Source organism: Chlorocebus sabaeus, chromosome 17 (genome assembly GCF_047675955.1).
Source record: "Chlorocebus sabaeus isolate Y175 chromosome 17, mChlSab1.0.hap1, whole genome shotgun sequence".
In the NCBI taxonomy this organism is placed as follows: Eukaryota; Metazoa; Chordata; class Mammalia; order Primates; family Cercopithecidae; genus Chlorocebus; species Chlorocebus sabaeus.
This window is the reverse complement of record NC_132920.1, coordinates 69,833,542-69,851,497: the sequence shown is the minus strand read 5'-3', so window position 1 is coordinate 69,851,497 and position 17,956 is coordinate 69,833,542. Positions and strand designations below refer to the sequence as shown.

At 36.2% G+C, this 17,956-nt stretch overlaps 1 protein-coding gene across 1 annotated transcript in view; it reads right to left on the bottom strand.

Annotated features, from left to right (window-relative positions):
- COL19A1 (collagen type XIX alpha 1 chain) overlaps positions 1-17,956 on the bottom strand; it is a 334,506-nt gene that overhangs the window by 127,109 nt on the left and 189,441 nt on the right. The window contains exon 16 of the mRNA XM_008013598.3: positions 16,162-16,215. Within this exon, the coding sequence (XP_008011789.3) occupies positions 16,162-16,215 (54 nt within the window). The remainder of the gene's footprint in view (positions 1-16,161; positions 16,216-17,956) is intronic.

The following is a 17,956-nucleotide window of genomic DNA, read 5'->3' as shown; positions in this document are numbered from 1 at the left end:
CTGACGACACTGATTTTCCTCTACATTGGTTAAACCATTTTGTATATTCTATTGTATTCTGGCCATTTATTAATATTTCTAAGAAAATCTGATTGTGACCCACTAAGTTGATTTCTGACTTGCTCATGGATCACAACTCATGGGTTGAAAAATATGGCTATTGAGGGAGCAGAATTTGGCAATAGACTTGAACGAGACCACCGATTTCTTGCTTTGTGGCTCTGAACAAGTCACATTAACTTCTTTAAGTCTTGGTGTCCTCGTCCCAGTCAACATTAAGTCTAAACTTGACCCTAAAGTTAGTTATCTTTGCAAACCCTTACCTGGATTATCTTAAATGGTTTCTGCTTGTTTGGCTGTCTATACACCTAAATCTATCAAATAATTGTCCTTTTTGCTAAACTTTAGGGTGTTTTAGCTGTAAGTGGTCATACAATAAATTATCTGTTTTAATCCTTTGTGTAAAAGGGATCTTCTACTTTTAAAAAGGTAAGTTGGACTATTCTTCACAAATTATCCATTACCTTTCATTTTATGTTTTTTCCAGGGGGAAAAAAGTAGAAAGAGTTGAGGGAGGAAACTGCTCTTCCCTCTTACAATACTCTTTCAGAAATTCTATTTATATAATCAGTTTTAGCCCTACTAGTTGTCTTGCCCTGCATATAGACTGCAGCAGAAATAGTCCAGGTGGCCAGGAATAAAACAGAACACACAGTGAAACATGTTATCCTTGTTTATATGGAATATGGCTGCCTGGGTTCTAAGTCCTGGTAACGTAAGTTGCATAGCTGAGAATTCATTGTATATTTTGCTGGTTAATTTTCAGAGTTGACCGGGCTAAGTGCACATTTCTCTTAATTATTACAAGGTTAAACTGTTTTAAAAAGCGTAACTAATCATACTTCAGTAAAAGGAATTCCTTCTGCTGGTGATAAAGTTTTTGTTGTTACAGTTTTAGCCTATATCTAGCCTATACTAAATCAGCATTTCTCTAATTTTATGGGAAAGGACTGGTTTTTAAAATATCCTATCTGTCATGAATCAGTTCCTTTATAAAATATTACAAAGCTGAATTGCTAGAAAAAAATGAAATAAACACATATGAAGTATAAGTTCCAGGGTATATTACTGAATTCAGCAAACAAAAAATGATACTTAAAAGATATAATTTTTAAAAATTAGGGAAAAATTAAAAAAATTACAAAACTGTACACATTATTTAAAGTGTTTATAAGGCACATAAAGATTCCCTATGGCACTTATTAACTTTTTGTCATTTTGTAATTGCAATGAAACAAAAAATCATGATTGAAATAGCGATTCCCCATACTAAGTACCTATATGCACTCTTTGAAGAAATAAACACTATTATATAGTTTTTAATGTAAACCATGATCCTGCTTTTTGCTTGTTAACATATCTACTTTAAGTTGAATTACATTTCTTATAGGGCAGGGGCCCCCAACCCCCAGGCCCTAGGCTGATACAGGTCTGCGGCCTGTTAGGAACCGGGCTGCACAGCAGGAGGTGAGTGGCGGGCTCCTGTCTCCGCCACTCTGAGCTCTGCCTCCTGTCACATCAGTGGGGGCATTGGATTCTCATAGGAGTAGGAACCCTATTGTGAACCACACATGGCGAAGAATCTAGGCCTTATGCTCCTTATGAGAATCAAACTAGACCTGATGATTGAGGTGGAATAGTTTCATCTCGAAACCGTACCTTCAACCCCAGTTCTTGAACAATCTTCCACAAAACCCATCCCTGGTGCCAAAAAAGGTTGGGGACCATCGTTACAGAGGATAACTTTCATCTAAAGTGCTTCATTGGCTGGGCATGGTGGCTCACACCTGTAATCCCAGCACTTTGGGGGCTGAGGCAGGTGGACCACATGAGGTCAGGAGTTCAAGACCAGCCAGGCCAACACGGTGAAACCCATCTCTACTAAAAATACAAAATCAGACTGGTGCGGTGGCACACACCTGTACTACCAGCTACTTGGGAGGCTGAGAGAGGAGAATCGCTTGAACCCAGGAGGTGGAGGTTGCAGTGAGCCAAGATTGCACCACTGCACTCAGCAGTGCAGTGTCTTACTCTGTCTTACCCAGCCTGGGCAAGACAGAGTAAGACTCCATCTCAGAAAAAAATAAATTAATTAAAAAAATTTAAAAAGTTCCTCACTGTTTTGTTTTAATGACATTAAAATAGAAATAATTTTAACAAAGATATGTTTAAGGAAATGGAAGAAGAGATTTTGAAGTAATTTTAGACTGTGAGAATATTATTTACAACTTTTATTTAAAAATGGAGCAAATGATGCTGTATTTTGAAAATTAATCTTCAATTCTTCATCAGTAGTCAGTTAAAGCAAATCACCCTATACATTATTTATTAAAGTTAAACAATCTCTCAATGAAATAAACAAATTCAACATTCTAGAATTCCTATATATGCATCTTCTTTTGACGGAAAATAAAATTTGAAATGTTCTATCAAAATTGTTAAATATTTGAAGATAACTTTTCACTGATGTAGAATATCAAGAACATCACTTATTTCTTTGATAACTATTGTAAAACTATGAGAATAATACTGTAACAATCTCTAGAAACTTCAGTGCTCACTCTTTTATTTTTTCCCACCATTGAAAAACATATTACATTCTTTCTTTGCATGGAAGTATTGATATTATTTAAAATACTGATGATAAAGCAAGTCTATAAAACTGTTCAAATTTTATTTTTAAAAAGGTAAGAATAAACCGGTTTCTTAACTTGCAGAAACAATGAATTCCATAATTCTAATATTTTTGATAAAATTTTTCTCAATAACCATCATACCTCAGCATGCAATAATAGTTGTAGTCATTTTCCATATTATCTCAAAATAAAATGATCTCCAATTTAACACATTAATCTTTACAAATTCACAATTTTTGCCATGTCATTAAGCCTATTGTTTAGTTCTGCTGACATTTCTTTGTTAGCAAGAATTTCTTAATGAAGGAAGCTATGTGTTGATTTACATTCTGGTACAAACTCTTTAATTTGTGTAACTGCTTCAGATTTTTTTTTTTTTTTTCAAGGGAAATCTACAAGACTTTCAAAGTGTGAACATGAACAGTAATAAAATCTGAGATAGTTTCATAGATTTGTTCATCTTTTGTGTGTTAATGCTAGAAAATGTGCCTAGTTGTTGAAAATGATGTGGCAAAGAAAGAAAGCAAAATAAATGGTCGGTTTTTAAGAAAGTCCATTATAGGTAATTAGATTTAAGTGGAAAATAAGATAGACAGTACTATGGAGGTGGGGCATGGGGAAGACAATTAGAAATATTTTAAGTCTTAAAAATAAAATATTAAAGATTAAAGCCCATCCTACTGAATGCTGTGGGGAATTCACCTATTCCTTTTTTTTTTTTTTTTTTTTTTTGCTTTAGCTTTTCTGATACTAGAAATTATCTAAGAAAAGTATATTAGACACACTCAGGTCATGCAATTTTGACAAAATTAAAAAGAAAGGGAATAGCGCACCATTTTCTATATTAAATTAGAAGCGTAACTTCTTTTGAATTCGTTTCTTATGCCATCCTCATTTTACTTTGAAAAGGTCTTTATTTCTATGGCAACAGCTGCAAAGAAACACACCACATTCACTTGCATCAGCTTCCAGTGAAAAAGGTTTTAAAGCCCATAGTAAGTTACCAGTAGAGTATACAAAAATGTATCACCATAACCACAAGGACTTACTGATAAAAACACAGGCAGGACTCTTCATATGGTAAGACAGTCCCTTGACATTTCCTCGCTTGGAAACGATACTTAATTAGCATGCTTCAGAAATTTTATACCATTTGAGAAAAAATAAATGACAGTTTACAGAATGTGCACAGAGACATAAAATGTGAAAATCGCCAAAAGCAAGAAAGATAAGAACGATTTAAATTTGACAATATTTTACCCTGACCTCATTTATATTATATCAATAAAACAAAGTTTTCCAAGGAGTCAGAACGGTGTTCTGACGAAATGAGTTTGTGAAACAAAATAAATGAATTCAGACAAACGTCTGATAACAGAAACGCTCTTCTAAGATACCACTGGTAATTTACAAAGGAAAGGAGTCTTAGATAAAAGGCATAAAATGAAATGCCTACATTTCCCCCAGCAGCTTGAAAAACCTAGCAAAACTGAAATTGAACTGAAATTGCAATAACAGACTTTTTCTTATCCCAAGGCCTGCCCCTTTCACCATCGTTTAGTTTGACTTTCTCTACTTCTATATTTCTCTCTACTTTTTACCTAAGTTGGGCTTGCCGTTCATGAAGGAAGAAAGTAGTAGGTATATCTATTGGCCTGAAAACAATCTTGAGATTACTGCCTCTTATAAACAGCAAATGTTTTACTAAATCATATTTACACTAAAAAATTCTTTCTATATGAGAAGAATATGCATATGCAATGTGAATACGCAATAAGCCTTTATTTTTAGTTTGTTCCCAAAGTGAGTGTCCCTGCCCCTCCTTTCTTTTTCCTGTGTCCTCAAGGTAAAGATGCTGACCCATGTTTAGTATGTGCCTTCCCTTTTGGCCTCTTCTGGTATGTCTGGATTATTTATTATTGTTTGCTGTTGCTAGCATCTTCAGTTCCTCTATTTACAGACTTCTTTGCTTCAGTCTGTAAATATAGTTGAGTATTCATATATATTTATATACACTTATGAGAAAAAATAAACAAAGACGTTCCTTGACCTCTCCCAATGTAGTCTTATGCCATCTCTCTTTACACCTCAGCTTTTGAGAATAATAGTTCATAATCCCCCGACTTTCTCAATATCTACTACACTCTTGAGATCCGTGCAGTGTTACATCTGCCTTTGTGCAACACAGACACTCTAAGAAACCAGCCTCCTTCAAGATCACCAATGGTTTTTTCTCAGCCCCCATCTTCCCTGATACCTCTGAAGAATTTCCTGTCAGTTGGCAGTCGCCTCCCTTTCAATACTTTCTTCTTATGCTCCCACTTTTCTATACTTTAAACTTTCTGGTTCATCTCTCTAACCCATTCCTATATATAGGCTTAGCCAAATTTCAAGGTTCTACTCTCAGTTCTTTTCTTTCTAGTTTCTCCCTTGCACACTGCCCGCTCACCCCACCATAGTGGCTTTAGTTATTGCCCTTAAACTGATGACTTGCTAACAGTAAACTTTGTTCTTCTACTCAGCTCACATCTTAAGGGGCTGGTGCACTTTTGATTGCAGATCCCTTCAGTAGCCCTAATGCTGTAGGCTTCAAACTGACTTATCTCTTCTAAAAGAATATTTTCTTCAAGTGTTTTCTACTTCATTTAAAGGCACTATCATCATTTCAGAGTTGATACATCAGCAATCACTTCTGAAACTTAAGTCCTTTGCCTGGTCTATATTCATTCAATCTCCTCGATGTCACTCCCATCAGCCATTTCACTGGTTTTTATAATCATGCTCTTTATTACTTATTGATTAGACTACAAGAATAGTTCTTTCCTTCTTTCTTTCTTTCTTTCTTTTTTTTTTTTCTGAGACAGAGTCTCCTCTGTTGCCCACACTGGAGTACAGTGACATGATCTCAGCTCACTGCAGCCTCCGTCTCCTGGGATTAAGAGATTCTCCTGCCTCAGCCTCCCACATAGCTGGGATTACAGATGCATGCCACCATGCCCAACTAATTTTTGTATTTTTAGTAGACACAGGGTTTCACCATGTTGGCTAGGCTGGTCTTGAACTCCTGACCTCAAGTGATCTGCACGCCTCGGCCTCCCAAAGTGCTGGGATTACAGGTGTGAGCCACTGAGCCCGGCCTATGAGGTTAACATTATCAACACTCTTTTTAAAATAATGTCTTCACTTTCACTCAAACTCCACCAAGGATTCGGTGTTAGTGATGTTAAGGATTGTGTTTTATTTCACCTCTGTACAGGTGCAGTTGGTGCCAGGCTTGGTTGGGCTCAGTTGCCATGGGGTTGGCTGTTACTAGCTTCTATCTGCACCCTTTCCTGGAGAGTTACCTTAGACTACAGGAGCTACCTGACCTGGAGATACTGGGAAGTTACTGCCATCTCCCCACCCTGTGAGGGCAAGCCTCGTGCCTTGCTTCAAGGCAGGAGAAATTTTATGGTGCTCCAGAGTGTCTTGTGAGATCAGGGGAGACTTGATGCTCCTGAAACCATATTTTGCCTGCATTCTTGTCTTCTCTTGTCTGCTTCCCTCACTCTCTTACAGGTTTCTTCTGTAAATCGCTTATACAAGGATCCCATTTTAGACTCTCCTTTTAGGGAAACCTGACTTAAGCCAACTTCCACGGTATTTCACACAAAACGGGCACTCAAATGTTTCTTGAGTAAATAAATAGGCCCTCAGGTCTCTCAGAGAGGCTTTTTGTTCAAATGTAGTTGCCTCACTCAGTACAGGTGTTTTTGCTTATTTCCTTCTTTTCCCTACTCTCTATTCATTAGCTCTTGTCTTTTCCTCTCAGTGTAGAGATTTTGATTTGATTGCATTTATAAGACCCTCAAATACTTTCAAAGACAAATAAACTATAAACATGATTTAATAAATGCCTAAAGGTATGGAAATGTTTCTGCAAAAGATTCGAAAGACTGCATAAAACACGTGACCAATGGAGAGTGTGACGCAATGGCCTTCAATATGGCAGAACAACAGGTGTAGATTTTTTCCAATGATATCTTGCTCTTTTCATTGTATTTTCTAAGATTGCTTTTCTTAAAATGGTATTATTATTGAATAAAAATATTGAATGCACATAAATTGTTTATATTATTGAATTTTATGTGCATTCAAGGTATTAAATATACTTGTAGATACTCTGCAGTCATCTTTCTCACGGTTGCATAGACACATTGTTAACATCTCTCACATAAGAAATACAAACAACAATTCTTTCTAGTGTTCAAGAAGTGCATTGCCTGGTGATTTGAGAGCCACAAAATGACACTATAATACAGTGGTCACAACATATGTTGTATACTGTTGTGAATTTTAAAAACACAATGGATAACACTTACATACATGTACATACATATATGTATATGTTTGTGTTGGACATATTAAAATGTCAAATAAATATCAAATTGATCTACAATAATTCATAAAAAAAATCCAAGGAAAATTTTACTGGTTTTGAGGAAAATGAGAAAAAGTAGTTTCTAAGGTATTTCTGAAGAATTCAAGAGCGACTCTCAATACTACTATGCCAAGAAATTTAGAAATAAAAACACTGTATAATCTACATACATCATATAAAAGGGAAATTTTCAACTTTTTAAAGAATTATGGCGTCACATTTACTTTGCAATAGCTTCTCTCTTGATAATTAAAATATAATGTATAAGAAAAACAAAAGTGCTATAAAATTAAAGTTGCTTTGAGAATTATGTACCATTACCTAAGGTAACTCAAAATACTATAGAGTTTTACAAAGTTGAGGGCTTGATTATTTATTGGAAACATAATTTGCTGGCTTTCAAAGTCATTAGGCCATAAAAATGTTTCATGCTCCAAATGTTTTGCATTTCTGAAAACTTATCTGTTTATATTTTCCAAATTGATTAATAAGTTGTGATTAATTCTTGGTTTGGCAGCCACCCACACATATATTCACTCCATCCCAAATGGATAAATAACTTTCTACTTGACATTTCCAATGGTAAACGTATGAAATAGTTACTAACGTGTTCAGTGTAATGTTCTGAATAAAGATCCTGACGCAGGTGTATTAGCATATCGCCACTTTGGCAGAATGTGCCTTCTCCTTTTCCATTCTCTTTAAGTGTTTCTGTGGCTAAGTAGGTAATATTTATAAGACTCCTTCAGAGAACACCTGTCACCAGAGTGCATTTAAAGTGCTTCTGGTTTAATCCCCTAATATACCTGAGGGCTAAGTTATGATAAAACAGATAAATTTAGACTAGAGTCTTGAGTGATTTGGTTGAAGTCACAAATTAATCCAATTGCTCTCCTGAAAAGAAAGAGCAGTTCTGACTCTCCCCCTGGTCCATCACTGGCCAGGCATTGCTGGTTTCCATCTGTTAGTGCAGGTTATAGGGACAGAATGTGTGCTCGTCACAATGTGTGGAGACCACAAAAGGATCAGCTGTAGATACCCATATTTGTCCCTTCTAGTGTGTGGATTTAATTAGAAAAATTTAGTGATTTTTAAGTAACTTTTTTAAAAGTTAGTGATTTGGTTAAATTCTCAATATTCTCTATTTTAAAAACATGCAAATCTCGGTTTCAGTGTGATACCACAAAACAGACAATGGGTGTATGTTATGTGGAACAGTTAGAATAAATAGTCCTGCAGCCTTGGAGAATTGCCAATGTTTCCTGGGTCTCTGTTTTCTTATTTGGTGGGCTGGAATGATGTTATAGTATCCCTTTAGCTCTAAAATGTGATGATTTGATGTTCCTGAAATGGGTCCACCCCCACCTCTCCAGGCTTATCTCTCTGAAGCTCTTAGCCACTTGGCCTCAGGGGCTGAATGTCTCCAGTTTGAAGGAGTTCCCATTACATGATGCGCCTCTTCTGCATCAGAGAACAGCTCTTGGGTCTATTCACATAAATAAATAAACCATTCAGACTCAGGGTCCTATTTGAACATACAAAACCTTTTTTCTTTACTAATCTATATAAAAGAGAAAACTTACTATGTTATTTTGTTACAATACATATAATGTTATTCAGCTCTTCATTTAAGTGAATGTAAGGACCTCAGCTCCTTGTTGCTTTACTATCGATATAAGTATTGTTGGAACAAAATCATTGTTTACAGTATATTTTCTGATTGACAGCCTTTCCACGGCATGTTGTCTCTTCTACCTCGAGTGCACTGCAGAGACCACCAGTTAGAGTGAAATTTACCACAAGGAGACACAGGCACGTTGTCAGTAACTAGCTGTGCTATTTAACTTTATCTAAGGGGTGGCCTGTGCTCACAAAGTCTGGGCTACATCTCTTGTTCACCTGATTTTAATTAGCCTGAGCTAGAAGTTGTTTCCCAGCATCTTGTTCCTTGATTTATCTTTCCCACCAGCAAGAGAATATGAGGCAAAAGTAAAGGATTATCCTTGCTACACAACACCCTTGAGGGCATTTGTTTGACATGAACATATGCCAAACCTTTTCCCCTTTGTCCTGTCTTACTACATTGCTTCAGTAACTATATTCGGTAACTATATTTGATCCAATTTTAGGAGACATCAAGCACCTGAAGTCCACTATGGAGCTCTGCAAACAGAGATGCAGGGATAAACACACATTTGCTTATTTTTATCCACTGAGTTTCATATTTGGTTTTGTAAATTCCAACAAAGTGTTGGAGAAAACTCTGCAACTGCTGCTTGGGACCTGAACAGGGTACCCACTTTCCCAGTTATCACCTAGAAATGTCAGGCAGAATTAAGGATGGTATCTCTTGTAAACTCCCAAGATAATCCTCATGGAGACATTCTGAAGAAATGCCATAGCAAGTAAATAAAATAAAATGTTATCTGTAAGCCAAGAATTTTCTAACAAGCAATAAGCATGAACCAATAGTTGTAGAATACAGAACATTTAAAGTGTTGTTTTTAAGGTATATGTTTACATTTATAGATGAATCCAAGCAAAAAAAGATGCTTTTTTTTCTATCTATGACCAGAGTTAAAACTATTATTTAAAGTAATTTTTGACCTTTTCTTGCTAGTAATACAAATTCCTGGTAGAAGGACACCAGTCATAGTTTTAGTGAGAGCAGAATTATGAAACACTCATTGTGCATTTTAAAGGTCATTGTCAGTTTTGACACATAAAGATAAGAAGACAATCATATCGCCTGTGAAACTAACAAAAGTACTTCCCATAAATTCATAATTATCCATTCTTTTCTCTATAAGACTCCTCTCTAAAATTCAAGCCTGTGTAAGGATTTGCAACTGCAGACAATTGTTAGTGGTTTCTACCAGGCCCTGAAATCATTTCATTGGAACAATTGGATCATTTTGTAGTTGTGAAGTTGGTACCTTGGAATAAGCTATCTTAAAGTAAGAAGAAATACTCTTTTTTTTTTTTTTTTGAGGTACAGTCTTGCTCTCTCACCCAGGCTGGAGCACGGTGGCACAATCTCGGCTCACTGCAACTTCCGCCTCCTCAGTTCAAGTGAGTCTCCTGCCTCAGTTTCCCAAGTAGCTGGGACTACAGGCACCCACCACCATGTCCGGCTAATTTTTGTATTTTTAGTAGAGATGGGGTTTCACCATGTTGGCCAGGCTGGTTTTGGTCTTCTGATCTGAAGTGATCTGCCTGCCTCAGCCTCCCAAAGTGCTGGGATTACAGACATGAGCCACCATACCCAATGAAACACTATGATTATTATTTTTTACTATACTGTGAGGCAGGTCTGACCTGCATTACTGTCTTGCTGGGTTCTACAAAGTTTTCATAGAGCATGGCTAGACTACAGGGGCATAATTTCACTAGAAAAATATTCCAAGCCTCGTAAAAACAAATAAGCTTAAGGAAAAGTTTGCTTAGGTGAGTCCTGTTGTATGTGTTGATTTCATAGAAGCAGTGACTTTGATGTCCTTTTACCTAATGAGATCAATACACCCCAGTACTTATTAAAAACATAATTCACCACTTGTGTTTTCTTAGGTAAAGTATATCAACCAGTTCAGAATCAAACCAAAAGAGAAACCAAGTGTACATTTTACATGAAAGTCCTGGTAAATTTATACATGATCAGCAGAATTTTTTCCTCGAACAAATTTTGAGGTCTCAGCTACTCCACAATGATGACACCAATCTTCATCTCCTTCTTTAAGGAAAAGGCAATAGTCTACTCTACCTTGCAGACATTTTTACGTACTTAATTTTATTATCAAGTTAGATCAACACTGGGCCTCAAGCCTCGGGGCATTATAAAATGGGCATGGACATCTAAATAAAGTAAGATTCAGGTAAAATTTAAATAAAATAGATTCAACAGAGTAGTAGCAAAAAAAGTCATTTTATCTTAAATATTTTTTCTTGATCAATTAAACATTCTCCTTAATCAAGTACTAATATTCTGAATCTGTATACCTGCATTCCCTTCTATAAACATCTTGAGATCACTAGGCTAGGGATGAGAATGATGACTGCAGCTAACACCGACATGGCCTACACCTCATCACAGCCCTGTGGGGTAGGCGTTATTATCATCTCCATTTTCTAAAGGAGGCAAGTGAGGTGCAGAGTGGCTGAGGAATTCACACAAGATCACACAGCTAATAAGTGGTAAAACTGGGGTTTAAATTCAGGCAATCTGGGCCAGGTGCTGTGTGACTCACGCCTCTGAACCCAGCATTTTGGTAGTCTAAGGAGGGTGGATCACCTTAGGTCAGGAGTTTGAGACCAGCCTGACTAGCGTGGTGAAACCCCGTCTCTACTAAAAATACAAAAATTCGCCGAGCATGGTGGTGCATGTCTGTAATCCCACTTAGGAGGCTGAGGCAGGAGGATCACTTGAACCCGGGAGGTGGAGGTTGTAGTGAGTCGAGATTGCACCACTGCACTGCAGCCTGGGCAACAAGAGCAAAACTCTGTCTCAATAATTAATAAATAAATAAATAAATAAATAAAATCCAGGCAATCTGGCTCCAAAGTCTGTGGTGCAACCTGTATGCTAAATTCCAAGTTGCTTGCACCTTAAGATGTAAGTAGACATGCTGCTTGCCCTGCCCTCCTGTATTTTTGTAGGCTCCCAGCTCATGGAGGATATGTAACCCAGCCCCTTTGCCATCAAGTGTGAGCTGGTGCAAAGAAACACATCTTGATGGGGGCAGGGGTGAGTAGGCAGATGTTCTCTGTGCTGTTTAGAATGCAAGGAATCCTGACTCCAGACACAGCTTCAAAGCCAGCTTGGAGCAAGCATTTCAAGGGAAAGTAAAACCTGCACAAAAATGTTGCAAGGAGGCAATCAAGAGGATGGTTGCCCAGAGAGGGTAAAAAGGACAGGCACAGGTAGAGAGGATAAACTGAGAGCAAGACAGGCAGGATAGAGGGGTAAGTTACAGGGAATTTAAAACATAAAGTTTCTGCTCAGGATCAAAATTAGGATCCAGCAACAGAGTGCAAGAGTGAGGCATCATCTTGGTCCAACCACACAAACTTCTGTTTGGGGCAGTAACTAGTTGATTCACCAGTAAATGTCTTTTTTTTCAGAGAACTAGAGGAATTTCTTTTAAAAAGACCAGGGTAGCTTCACGTTAACCTTGAGATTATCCAGACATGCATTTAATGTGACTAAAAAATGAAAATTGAAGGTTACGTAAAAACAGTTATTGTTTTCCTTATTTTTGGGGAGGGTCTGTTAGGCACATTAAGAAATCCTACAAGTCAACTACACCTTAAAGGGAATTTTTATAATGCCAGTTCTTTTGCAATGTTTCTTGTTAACATCCATGAACATGCTCTGCTACCTGAAATATTCCACTTTTCACGAAGATACTTCTCTGTGTTTCCACCCAGTTCCTGTCCTTTCCTCTCCACCACATTCTCCATTGTTTGCCTCTCCTTCCTCACAACTCATGCCCTAATTTCCTACATTTTCCTGAGATTTTGGTTTCCAGTGCCCTGCTCACTACTCAACTGAACTTCTCTCCACTGGCACCAATTCCAGCCACTTCTCTTATCCAGCATCACTCCACTTACACTGTTCCAAATTTCAATTCTGCTGAACCCTTCATGAATCTAGAACCACTCTTCTGTTGACTTCTTGGTCCCGTAGTGGCCAGGTTCTCCCAGCCTTTTTCCGCCTCATGATGGATTAAACCCCACCTTAACTTCCAGGAAGGTCCCCCACACCCGACGCCATTCTCTTCTCCCTCATTGTGATCTGAAATATTCTCACCTGTAGCTTAGGGGAAATATTCAACATTCATTGAATTCTAAAATCTGTGTGAATCCATAAAGGATGTAAGACTAAAAAATATGTCAACCCAACATTTTGCTTGCAGGGCTTCAAGAAGATAAAGTAAATAAATAAATAATGGCATATAAAAGATCCAAAAAAGGAAAATCAGGAAGTTGAGAAACAAAAGAACCCATAAATTTCAGATACCTATCGTCACAGAACATTGTTAAGGTTAAGAATAGCTTTTAAGTATAAGAAGTCCATTACTTCTACATTTTATTAAATGAACACTTTATAAACTAAGATTTAGCAGCTTAAAGGATAATTTAAAAAATCAAATCAACTAATCAAAATTTCAAACAGAACTTTAGCGTGGTACTTGCAAAAAGATAGTGTTGCTATATGCTTATAGGAAACTACACATAGAGTTAAAGAGAAAAAGAAAAAGAATTCATCGATCAGAATCCTATGTCTTTAATAATAATAATAGCAATATTAACATGTTTCTATAATGTTTGATAATTTTCAAAGCATGTTTAAATGTGACACTCATGTTTGAAACTCACCATAATTGTGAGATATTGGTAGAGTAGTAGCTACTACCTATTTAATCATTGAGGAAAATCAACAAGCTAATGATTTGTTTAAAATTAAATGTTCTGCTTTCATTAAAGTCATTATGTCTAGGAATAAAGTGCATAAAACTTCACATATTTCATGTTTCATTTAAATAGACTTAATGATAGTCAATACCTTCTTGGTCAAACACTCATAAACAAAAAACAAGAGTTTTTTTTAACACTGGGTAAATAAAAAATGATTTTAAATTCCTAGATTTTTCTCACTATTGTTTTCTACTGCAAACTTTAGTGAAATAGAAAAATTACTGGTCTTAGCTTTCAGAATGTGCATCTGTATGTATACGCACATATGTATATACACAGGCATACACGTACAAGTACATTTATATGTCTGAAACGGCTGAGTACTCCTTAACTATTGAGCTGAGAAGAAATGCTGGCACTCAGGTGGACCTAAATGCAAATATGTAAGAATGCTCATTTTTAAAATTCATTTGCTTCCCATTCAAGTAGCTTATAAAGTAGAATAAATCACTGAGAATCTACGGATATAATCCACATGCATATAATCATTTGTAAATGTGGATAATGCTCTAGCTATTTCTTTTGATAACTAGGGCATTTGTGAAAGAGCAGTAGCAATAATGACAAACTATGCCTAAAAGTGTCTGTAAGTTCTATTACATTCTTTAGTTTCTGACATTATGTTACTCTTGATAGAAGATAAAATAAAAGTAATATAAAATTATCTGGACTATACACATTTATAAATGGAGTAAATTAAATAAAATAGTGATAGAACTTTACAATTTAACTAATTTCCTTCATTACTACCATGGAAAATACATGTTTAATTTATTCTTTAATCTACTTTCTTATGAAATGCAAGCTTTGATAGGGTACAATTTTAATTTGAAGCATTATTATTTTTAAAAAGCCTCATTTAAATATTTTTTTCAGTTCAGCTAGTATCTAACAAGTGTGTCATAATTATCTTACAAACCAAATCAAGAAATGTGGGTGGGAAGGTGGTAGGGTTCAAATACATTTGTACATGATTTGATTGTCACACTGCAAGGACATCAATGGCGGGAAAGATGGTAGCTTAGGCTGGTGTTACACAGGGTTGTCAGGCCATGTTCTGTTCAGGATTGATTAACGATTTGAATGAAGACAGAAGGTAGGCTTATCAGATTTTAAAGCGGCATAAAGCTGAGAGATATTTCACTGGAAAACAGGATTCAAATCATTTTTTAAAAGCAAAAAGCCCCCAAAGAACAGAATGCTACTAGGGATTAAAATCAAGAAAGATGAAATTTAACAAGGATCAGTTCCTATTCTGTGATTCAAAAAGGCAACTGTACAACAACAGGCTGGGTAAATACCTGACTTAACAGCTTTCATTAAAATAAAAAAGTGGAAGCATTTAATTGACCACATCTCAGTACAAGTCAAAAGTACAATACCCGACAAAGAAGCATTTGCTCAACCTTAGGCCATAATAGAAGCACATTGTCTGTGGTATGGGGCGTACTTGCCTCCTTTTACTGTGCCCTAAGTAAGACCACATGTATCCAGTCCCGTTCTTGACACCTCTGGAAAGCCAATGAGTGTTTTCTGGCAAAGATTATTGGCATGTTGGAGAGTCCAGAATCCATATGATAAGAGAACAAGTTAAGATAATTGGGATTTTATTAACTTGATAAAAGGTAAATCTTGGTACAATACACCACTGACCTTCAGATATTTGAAGGACTATAATGTAGTTGAGGAAAGAGACTTATTTTACAGAAGGCAGAACTGGGAATAATAAATGAGAATGTCTAAGAAACATATTTGGGGTTAATAATAAAAGAGAATGTGGGACTAGAGTCAGAAGCTCAAGTTTAGGCAAATCATCTAAACTCTCTAAGTCATGGAATGCTCATCAACAAGGGAACAGAAGTTGACAGAACCTGTGCTATTTAGCACAAAGACTGCCATAAATAAGCATACGAAAGGACACACAAGATTTTTTGAGACTTTAAAATGATTTGAAAATGATAATAACAACAGTAAACCACAAGAATCCGGCCCACTGTTCATATGAAGCTGACCAGTTGTCATAACACTGCAGGGCTTCCTTTTACTGGGGAATAATGAAATTGAAGTGGACTGGAAACAGGTGGTTATTGCTCTACTACCTATTCCAACAACAATTTATTTGCTACTATTTTGTCTCAGTTAAAGGCAATAAATGGCAATGAAAGGAGAATTATGAAAAGCCAGTAAAGTCAATAATTTAATTTGGATAAAGAATGTAGTTAACATTCACAACCTTTATGGAATTAATAAAGAGCCTGGACCTCCACAAAGATACTCATCAACTTAATTCAAAAACTAAAAATATGACCAAAGTGCTGTAGATCAAATTAGGGCTAATTCATTTTATTCAAGCAATACCTCTACACTTGTGCTGCCAATCTTGAAATATATAGAATTTTCTGAATTGCAAAACCTCTGTCAAAATCTCAAATCTCAAATTTCAGCCTTTGGATAGTTGATACTCTCCACATGTCCATCTGCTTGCTATGTTTCCGTTTCATTTTCATTAGTGTTCTGAAATAAGTAGCCCCTGAGTTAGTAATGCCTACCAGTTGTTCCAAGTTTACTTACCCTCTGACCCTCTTTTCCAGGTGGACCTTGGGGGCCTTGTATCCCCAGGGAACCCTATCAGGAAAAAGAGACACATGTTAATAGACTGTTTCAAGTACACCTGCCCCACAAAGAATGTTGTGAAAATTAATAATTATTGTGTTTATTGAAACAAACTTTTAAAGTAATTTGAGCTCTTTCAAGGTTGAACTATATAGTGTATTAATGACGAATTGCCCTTCTTTGACTGGTTTATCTTTGTAGCTAACCCCAGAAAGAAAAAAAGGCAGTCCCGCACCAGGTGTGAGACCAAATGTTCACTGCCAGTGAAGAATCCCATATGATTGGAACCATGTTACAACAAACCACCGTAAATAAGTGGTAACAATATTTCCAAGCAGAAAAAAATACCTCTTTATACATTTAAACTCTATAAATAAAACTACATTTTTGGTTGAGAGTAGCTTTGTAAGTATATTCTAAGGAAATGCATGATTGTGGTGTTGGCTTCAAACGTGTCTACTCATAACATTGAACTTTTAATATTAAAAATATTATTTACTGCTTTCTCATAATAATATAAAGTGGTAGGGAAAATAAACATTCTTTTTTTCAGATCATAACAAAGTCCTAGGAAATCCCAGGTATTAATCTGGAAGTCAAGTCTTCTGATTCTTATTTTAGACAGAAATTCTTACTCCACATGAAATTAAAAATGATGATATTGCCATTTAAAAAGAATTTCAGCAGTTATGACTACTTCTTTCCTGTTGCTTCTTTCTTCCCTAATCAACAATTAAATGTGGCAGATTTTAGTCTTATTTTCTTCTCAGTCTACATTCTCTCACATTGATCTCATACATCTGTGGATGTTGGATTTTCTAGACCAGCAATGCCCAGATCTACAACTCCAGTTTATCTCTGAGCTGCATTCAGACCCACTACCTGCTTGATGAAACCGCTGCTACCTTACAGGCATCCACAGTTTACCCCATCAAATGCTGAACTCAGGATCCTCCCTCCAAAAGTGGATCCTCTTCCACCATGCCCCAAATCAATAAAATCCATACCACACTCTCTTCATGCTCATGCCAGAAATCTAGAACTCATTCTCCACACTCAACTCTCTCAAACTTCTCTCTCACATACAGTTACCAAATCTTGTTGACTTTATCTCCAAGACAGGTTTGCATTCATCCATTTGTCTCCACTCCTACTGCTCCCAAGTTCTTGCTTATCTGTAAGAGTTTCCTAGTTGATTCTACACACTGCTCCCTCCATTCACATCACAGCCAAACTGATCCTAAGAAAATCAGGCTTGATCTTCCCTGATTTGCCACTTGGAGACAATGCCTTATTTCAGTCTCACAGTGCCTTGCACTTGCACTTTTTCTTTAAAATACTTACCACTAATTCATTTAAGTGATTATTCATGTAATGATTTGTTTCTTTCACCAGGCTCTAATCTATAATAGAATCTATATCTTATTCATCACGGTATGTGCCTGTTAATGGTCAAATGACAATTCACATTGGGGAACTCATCCACTCTAATGAAAGTTTTTGGGTAAAGGCAGTAATTTTCAAAAAGTTTTCCAAATATTTATGATTAACCCATCATCTATTAAATGCCTTAAATGGTTTGAAATAAATGAAAAATCAGATAATACAAATGCAAATAAATGTAAATTTATTCCCCCTTGTTCCAGAAGAAATTCTTGTGTTATCTAATTTTAAAATAATTAAGATTCATTTTTATAACATGACCTTTTTCTAAAAAGTGGTGGCTATGTTGAAACTAAAATGCCAGATGTAC